Raw genomic sequence first — 8,902 nt, forward strand, 5'->3', positions numbered from 1 at the left:
GAAAAAGGATACCATGCCATATGTTTTACAAATATGATATTATTTTAATGTTTTCATTTCCAATATAATTGACGGCGAATTACTCCTGACAGCGACTTTTGACTTAACTTTTTTCATTTTTTTAATGTGCAGTAATAGCATTATTGAGCATGATCAATTCTTTATTTAAGGGGTTACGGTGAACATGTACTTTCATAATTGGGCCTACTATAAGCTACAGAATAAAACGAATGAGATGGATTTAAGAAAAACGGTTAAACCATACCATATGTCTGACCAATAGGATTTATAATTTTTATGTTACAATAATGAAATGTTTTCTAATAAAATTATCTGGAGTATTCTTAAGTATATATCTTGTATACATTTTTCCAGCCATAGACATAAATTGGGAATAAATGGTTAAAATGAATTTTAAAAAAAATAAAGATATCAATAAACACAATACATTCTTCCAGGCTCCCAGATTAGCCACTCCTCTTGTAAACATACGCCGGCGTGACAGCAAGAGAAACCGATTGGAAAAAATGGCAACGAACCTCCAAGCGTTAGCTTTTGAAAAAGCAGAGCTACTTTCCAGCCGTCTGAAAGAAATAATTTCATCGGGGCAAGGATACATCCAGAACCAGCTGGGCCTCGATTTGGGTCTGAATCTCGACGTCTACCCGACGTGGGTGCTCCTGTCCACGGCAGCGGCAGGGCTGCTGGTGGTGCTCGTTTTGTCTTGGGTCGCGATTTGTGGCGGAGCGTCAGTCGGGAAAACCCGAGGATCCTCGTTCACTAAGGTTCAGGTCGAGGAGCCTCTCAAGGCCGACCTCAATAATAGTGTGAAGCCAGATGATCAGAAGAGAAAAAATAAGAAGAAATCGTCCGAAAAGGTACGGTGAGCGGAGAGCGTTAGCTGACGGGATGTAGGAAAACAAACGTCCACTTTGTGGCGCCGTTCAAGTGAACGCGTTGTTTCATTTAACAATGGGGCTACTGGGTTTGTGTTAAATGACACAGCGCTGATGATATTCCAGCATGAATATATATTCCACAGAAATATATGTTCCACAAAAACATTTCCCCTGTAAAGGCATTCATTCACTTTCTGTTTCGTTTTTGTCAACAGTAATTATCTAGCTTCCATCATTTGGATTATGTATGATCAACAGTCACTGCTGCATTGTTAAATAAACTGCATCGCATAAACACAGAGCTAGGCCTGTACTAAAACGGACTTTTCTTCCTTTTTCAATTCTCAAAAACGTAATGTTTACCAGAAGGGACAGTCAAATGGACGGCAGTTCTCTGCACCTCACGACGACACAGCATCCAGGGAGACGTCATCACAACAGCCCCCTGCTGAGAAACTACCGGTGAAGGTACTTGTGAGCTATTTATTTCCTTCTCTCTGTATTGTTTTATGTCTGATCACTTTTGGAAGTCACACTTGCCGTTAAGGTCGTGTATGCGAGCCAAAGGCCAGCAAAATACTTGACAAAGGAGCATTCACAGCAACAAAACACACATTCTATACAATGTAACCTGTGCACTTTTTACAATAGCTGACGGTGGTGCAGGTGGAGAAGGCACCTGTACAGGTGAAGAAGAACAAGAAAAAAGCCAAGGCGATAGTGAGACCGGTCATCAGTGTTTTTACCTGCGATGAAACAGAACCTGATGCGGGTGAGGAGTATAATGTATACACTCATTCACACGTCCACTTTGACCAGACAACAACCTCATTCCCCAGATGATTAAACAATAACGTGGTCGACGTTTACAGTCGGAAAGACTATGACTGTTCTACCCAACCCACTTTTGGTCATGATCTGAACATCGTCCAACGCCTTGATGGCATTTTGCGATTAGGTTTTTGGCCAAATGAATGTGGTTAATTATTGTGATCAGACACGTTGGTTAAAGTAAAGTATTAGAATCCTTATACAGTATTTCTTTCTTCCAAAATTGTTTCCAAACTCCACACTGACGTTCCGGGCATTCAATCCAAACTACGAAACTGTGTTGTTTTTAGGGTACGGTCACAGTAATGAGGGTATAGCCCACCCCATCCATCCTGTAGGGTCCTTAACTCCAGCTGAGTGCTCTATGTGAAACGAAGTGTCTGACCCCCAGGAGCATGGGAGACCCAGGTCAGCCAGCGAGAGAGGAAGCAGCAGCGCAAGAAGGACAAGGGCCCAGAGGATGCTGGGAGCCCTAGAGAACCCAAGACGGCTCCGAGGACCCATGTGGAGACACCTGCCCCCTCAGGCAACAGGAGTAGAGGTAGGCCAGCTCCCTGGTGGGGTCCGAGCCCCGGTGCGCCAAGGGGCTCATAACCAGACTGTTGATTTAGTTGGGCCACGCTGCTTGTCTCCAATCTCCTCCGATTGATAGCATGAGTACAGGTAGCCTGTAGCCCGACAGCTTGTGGGGTGCAATAAACAAGCTTTCACTCAGTACCGTGGCCTGTACCAGTGTGAGCAGTCAGAACCAGCCAGATACAGGCCATTAGCATGGTCGAGATATCTTTTAGATGTCATGTTTAATTTGTCCATCACACAGGGACTTGAACCGGGCGGCATTGATAGCTTTCTTTGATTAAAAATAGATTCAACGATTTAGACGTTCTATTTATGTATTGGTTGAACGGGCCACTTTGGTCTACTGACCTAACATCTCCTACAGGTCCCCGCCCGAGTTAGAAAAGTAAATTCTCACTCCCTTGTTCCCCCTCAGGGCCTCCGGGAAGGAAGGTTGACTCCTCCACCAATGGAGGAGGAGGAGGAGGAGGAGGTGTTGGAGGAGGAGGTGGCGGAGGAGGACGGCTGGATCTCGGGTCCAAGCCGCCGGGTCCGTCGGCCAGCGGGGGGGAGAGGGAGAAGTGGAGCTCCAGGGTACAGCGGCAGCGAGCCCAGCCGGAGCCCAAGCTCTGGACTCAGGACAAGCCAGGTACCGGCCTGGAGCCTTGCCTCAACTTTTGTATCCAGCTATCCAGTTATTTGGGAAGGACATCGTAACAACCGGTTACAACAATTATTTTGGTCCAAAAAATTGAAATGATCTGACGATGGGCTGATTTTATGCTGTTTTTTGTTTTCCCTGTTCTGATCTTTCCCAGTGACACGGAGCAGTGTGGAAAGCAGAACCAGTACTGGCGTTAAACCGACAACCCTGCAGGAAGTGAAGGCTGCAGGTTGGTTCCCAACGGTGGATAATAGCATGAAGTCAATTTTGTTGAGTCGAGGAGAATCAAATCGACTAGCAGGAAATACAGAAACGGGTTCATAAGCCATTCTTAGATTAATTATTTTCCGAATTATTATTACTCCCAAGCTGATACAGCTGCAGTCCGGGCTGATTTTCAATTGCGTATGCATAGCATTTCTTATTGTCTCTTTCCCCCTTCCCTCCATCCCTCTCAGAGCACGCATCACTTCCTGTTACCCTCCAGTGGGACATCCAACCTGATGATGAGTGGTGTGGTTTGAGTAAGCATTTGAAACATAACAAGAGTCTCTAGTCCTTAAGCATCCTCAGTGCCCTTAGCTTGACAAATTAACAAACCATTAAGTGAAAGAATTGAGACACTAGTTATTTTGGGCGATAGGATTTATTATAGTTTTGGTTTGGATGAGGGATGACGTGATTGGTGGGAATAAGGATGAATGTTCCGGTGCGTTCCCCCAGACGGCGTGATGGCTGGCGACGCAGGCTCGGACTGGAGCGCCCCTCTGGTGCACTGGGGCCACTACGAAGGGCCTTGCTCTCCGGTGCCGCTCAAGGGCCCCTCACCCAAAGAGGTAGTCGCACTAAACGCAGATCAAAGTATATACAGGAAGTAGTATTCCTATGCTGGGCACACGCTTTAAAACATTTGATCTGAGAGAATGTTCCGGACCATTGAGGCCGACGGTAGATCATCACAATGGCTGCTTTGTAACAAACCTACACTGTTGTCTTTGATTGTTATTAGTTTTAGTGTGTGCGTTTAACGTGTTGTTGCCGTGACCCAGGTGTCGTTCGAGGAGAAGGTGACGGAGGACTCCGTAGGTGGGACCAAATCCACCAAGAGGAAGAAGAAAAAGAATAAGACTGTGGATGAAGGCGCAGCCACTGTGGCCCTGGTAAGAGGCTGCTCTTCGGAGTAAAATGGGGTGAAACGCTAGTGTGCAGGAGTGATGTAAAAAAATACTAAATAATAGTGTTTATTCTTTGTTTGTGTGGTTTTCTTTTGATTTAGCTTGGTGGTACGATTCCCAGAGCTCAAGAGGCCCCAGCTGTTACTTCCAACAAGCAGTCTGCTAAACGACCGGACTCCGAGAGTAATTTTACAACCAACCAGTTCCTACAATACGTGTAGAGATATTGTTTAGAAATAGGAAAATTAACAGTGAAATGATTATGATGCATACTTATGTCCCCCTTTCACTGAAAAGCGACTTTGAGTGCCTAGAAAAGTGCTATATGATTTAAATCCATTATTATTATTATTATGATACAGCAATAACAAAATGGATTCTAGTGACTTTAGAACTATTGTTTAAACGTATTCTTACATATTTCCATCGAAAAGACGATACAATTGCTTCACATTTCAATTGTATCACATTCCTCTACATATTCTCCTTTCTTAACACCAAATCCAACATATGTATCCCTGGTGACCTGGACATTGTGATTGGTTGGTTTGTTTCAGAGAAGTCTGAGCAGAGGACAGAGCGTCTGAAGCCAGGCCAGAAGAAACATGCTTGAAGAGACAAACCCAGATCCCAGGTCAGCAGCGTGAAGCACATGCATCTGCTTGATGAGTGCTTTGATGAGACGTCTCCCGGCTGCAGCAGGTCTTGCTTCCCTCTCAGACGCATTAATTGCACCTTTGATCGAAGAGGAAGGAAGGGGAGAAGAAGGGGAGACGACCTGGCTGCTGGATCGTTCGCGCGGACGTGAACCTGACACGGTTTGGCCTGTACCATTCTTCGATCTTGAGACAAGGGGACATGCAAGGGAATTATTAGTAACCCATTATTAGTACATTTGTATCTATGTTGTTGTTTTTATGTATTATGTGTGTCTTTATGTACACACCGGATTACAGCAAAGGAAGGAAAGGTTAAACCTGGTAATGTTGCACTTTTAACATTGATCCGGTTCTTTTTTATGTTGTATTTTTAGGGTGTATTATTGCGGTTCCAGGATTTATACAATGGCATTTGATAACCTCCATTTGCTTTATACTAATATCCACCACTGGGGGGCGCTGTCGCTCTTTAATAGTTGTAACTAAAGCTCGCTAATATGAGGTAGCGCTATGGGCTGGCCTTCTGGTCAATGATATCTAACTTGAAATTCCACACTATGAATTTATCAGACTTTTTCCGTACATGGGCTACATAATTCTCGTCTCTTCCGATCTCTGCGCCTTGCCATAGTTTAAGGGCTGTTTCTAATTATCTTGTAATTACACTGTGGCAAAGGCTATTCTGAGTTGGGTTCTTTCTTTGTGGTTTGAATTTTTTCAGAGATTGTCTTGTAGAATATGATAACATGAAAATCCTGACTTAACTTGTCCGCAATCTGTGGAAAAGAAATGGAACATTCATCTGAGGCAGAAAAGGATTATTGGCATGAATCTATACATCTATATTATTAGGAAATGCAGGAAGAGGCTGCATACTTGGCAGCTAAATATCTTCAACATTGTTTTGTAACCGTTTATATATATAAAAATATACAGAGCAATGCATTTATATGGCCTTAAACTGTAGTCATATAGGATGGGAGCTGACTTTTTTGTTTCAGTCTGTGACTTTCAAAACGTCAGATGAATCTCAGTGTACATGTCTTTGATAATTGTGTGTGTTAATTGAATGTGATTAGCAGGTCAGTCTAATTAAGCGTTTTTTAGTCCTTGGAGAGCTGTATTGCTTCAAGCTGTTGATTGGCTAGTGGTGGTACAGTACCTTGACATGTTTATTTTTGTTGACAAGGCTGTTGTCAAGGAGACGGGTATGGAATCAAAGAAACCCTATTTGATCTTTGCTATTGTGATGAATTAATTATTTAATGAGCATATTTATATGATTGTCTTTAAATCATTTTGAGATTGATTTAGTCTTTTGGAGGAATATAATTGAAATGTCTGTTTTGGTCGGTTTAGAAAAATTAAATTAAATAAATTATTAATTAATGTTTCAAAATGTGTCATGTTTAAATATGTCTGTCTCAATAGGTTGTGATTTTCATTAAATGAAATAGCAATTTTTTTAAGAGATACTAATTCAGCTCTTTTCAAAGTATCCAGGGTGTTGTTTGATTGAAATTATGTATAAAAAACGGCAATACATTGGTTGCATATATATATATATATATATATAACTACCCAGAACAACAACTATGCAGCACTGAATAATAAATAATAATTTCCTTTGTCAAATGATCCTGTATCTATTCTCTCTTGAAACAGTGAGGGTAACTACTACCACATTACACCATCTGACCTCCAGTATGAGCTATGGCCCTATAACGATGCCCCTCGCCCTATAACTCTGGACCGGCTGAGGTCTGTTACAGCCCGTTACCGAGCCAACACATCTCCTGGGGACCCAAGCTGCTGCGGTCAACGGTGAACTGCACAATTTGGCAGCACACACACACACAAGCACACACACACACACACACACACACACATACGCACGCGCACACACGCACGCACGCACGCACGCACGCACACATACGCACGCATGCACGCACACACACACCCTTGCTCTTCAATCACATACTTTTGCACTCTCTTCTGCCATCATCTCTGCTTTTGGCTCCATCCGCCCACCACCAACCCCCGCCCCCCCCCCCCCCCCCCCCTCCCAATTCACATGTAATCCTCTTGGAATCTCTTTCAATCATTCGTTCATTCATTCTCTCATTCGTCCATTCACATCCACTTCCGACTGAAGCCGTGTTTTCCTCTGGTGTTCCTTCTGATTGGTTTAAGCCTAAATAGATTAGTGTTTATGCGGATGGCTGTGATGTCCTCTTCATCACTACCATCATCATCAGTCTCTGATCATATTGAACAACATGGTGAAAATGTCATGTCTGGTCGATTTTTTATTTGTATGGGGCTGTTGTACACATTTAGATTTCATCCCTGGTTTAAGCATGTTGATATTCATATCAGATGTGTTACACATAACTGCACATTTAACAAGTAGAAGTTCAGTTATCCCTGTTTATAAAAAAAAATATTACGTTTCTGTGTCTCCAACAATCTTCCTCATACAGTGTTGTCCTATACATATTTCCCTGCTTTGCGAAATACGATACAGAAACATTTGGATCATATAAGACAATGTTGTATATCGGTCGAAGATAATGGTTTGAAATGCGTTCATGTTGTTTATCACAAACGGACGTGTTCTGACTTTGTTGTCTTTAAGGCTTAGTTACATCAACGGAAATCCACATTAGGTCACAAACAACAGGGCTCGTCTGTTTAGTATTTCCCTTGCAGTTGCCTTTCTAGACCACAGAGAGGTGGCTGTCCGTTCCCTGGTCGATGGAGTCTTCCTAGGCAGTGGAAAATCCGCTCATGTGACTGAGGAGGATGAGGAGCATGATGATGATGATGATGATGATGATGACGATGATGCTGTCCTCCCAATTGAACCTCTCGCGCTGCGGGTCCATCTGTCACACTTGTTACCCGCGGGTTTGACACATGATGTTTATTTAATTTCTTTAATTACAAATACAATAGTGAAATAGATTTATATCGACATGAAGCTTTTATGAGAAGATAATTATAGTAGCCTACTACTCGGCTGAGATTTGTTTTAATGTCCCAACTAGCGATAATAAACATTGATTGGCGACTGAAGACACGTGGTACGTTTACATGTTTATAAGTAGCCTAGATGCTTTTTTGAACAGTTTACTTTAATAAAAAACTGCAGGTAATACGAAAATTAAACTTATCAAGTCATGATATTTCTGACCAGGTTTAAATTAAAGTTGCATAGGAGGAACATACACCGAAGCAAAATCTTGTGAACGAACCTGCCCCGGCGAGCCACATTTATTTACTTGAAAGATTGAGATAAAAACGTATAAAAACTTCAAATATATCTAAACTCATGAAAAAAATAAAGCCAACAGATTTATTTTCTGCCCCAGTGCGTGCCCGAGCCTATTCGTGGTCACGTGTCCCGCGTCTGGCGGGCTGTAGATGAGCGGAGGAGCGCAAACAAGCGCAGCGGCGGAATCCGGCACACACCGAACGTGGCCGCGATCGTGACCACAGCGACGACGAAGCCTTCCCTCCGAGCGGAACATTCCCGTTTCTCAGAGACGTGAGCCTCGACGCGGCGGTCAGGTGCAGCCTTCATGATATAGCTCCACGCTCAGAGCTCGAGCTACCGATATAAATCATGATTTCCCCGTGGGACCGTTGGTATTCGACCAGCTGCTGCCTCTGCTGCCATGTACGGACGGGCACTATTATTTTGGGAATATGGTATATGGTAAGCAACATTAATGTACTTATGTATATAGCCTATCGTTGTGAGTGAAAAAGCCTAAATGTGTCAAGGAATAAACCTATGTTGGCCTACTTTAATGTCGTAATTAATTTGGTCTTGAATTAGCCTTGTTCATCACTTGTTGTTTTAAACCCGGTTCTCATTTGGCCATTTTGAGAGGTCTCCTCTTTGGAGTCATAACACACATTCACATACACACATGCACGCATGCACACCCACGCACACACACACACACACACACACACACACACACACACACACACACACACACACACACACACACACACACACACACACACACACACACACACACACACACACACACACACCTTTAAAATATTACAAATGTGTTACAATGTGCGCTGCTTCAAGATATT

At 43.1% G+C, this 8,902-nt stretch overlaps 2 protein-coding genes across 2 annotated transcripts in view; both read left to right on the forward strand.

Moving 5' to 3' along the window:
* The first annotated feature begins 398 nt into the window (after positions 1-398).
* On the forward strand, positions 399-6,483 carry mtdha (metadherin a). Its single transcript, XM_056582829.1, has 11 exons — positions 399-878; positions 1,266-1,367; positions 1,551-1,671; positions 2,122-2,271; positions 2,725-2,937; positions 3,107-3,181; positions 3,411-3,476; positions 3,676-3,788; positions 4,002-4,112; positions 4,229-4,310; positions 4,685-6,483. Exons 1-11 carry the CDS (start codon positions 399-401, stop codon positions 4,738-4,740), a joined length of 1,569 nt encoding a protein of 522 aa, XP_056438804.1. The 3' UTR covers positions 4,741-6,483.
* A 1,287-nt stretch (positions 6,484-7,770) lies between these two features.
* laptm4b (lysosomal protein transmembrane 4 beta) overlaps positions 7,771-8,902 on the forward strand; it is a 9,967-nt gene continuing 8,835 nt past the window's right edge. The window contains exons 1-2 of the mRNA XM_056582831.1: positions 7,771-7,872; positions 8,161-8,507. Coding sequence (XP_056438806.1) covers positions 8,415-8,507 — 93 coding nt within the window. The 5' untranslated portion in view covers positions 7,771-7,872; positions 8,161-8,414. The remainder of the gene's footprint in view (positions 7,873-8,160; positions 8,508-8,902) is intronic.

This window comes from Gadus chalcogrammus, chromosome 22 (assembly GCF_026213295.1).
Source record: "Gadus chalcogrammus isolate NIFS_2021 chromosome 22, NIFS_Gcha_1.0, whole genome shotgun sequence".
In the NCBI taxonomy this organism is placed as follows: Eukaryota; Metazoa; Chordata; class Actinopteri; order Gadiformes; family Gadidae; genus Gadus; species Gadus chalcogrammus.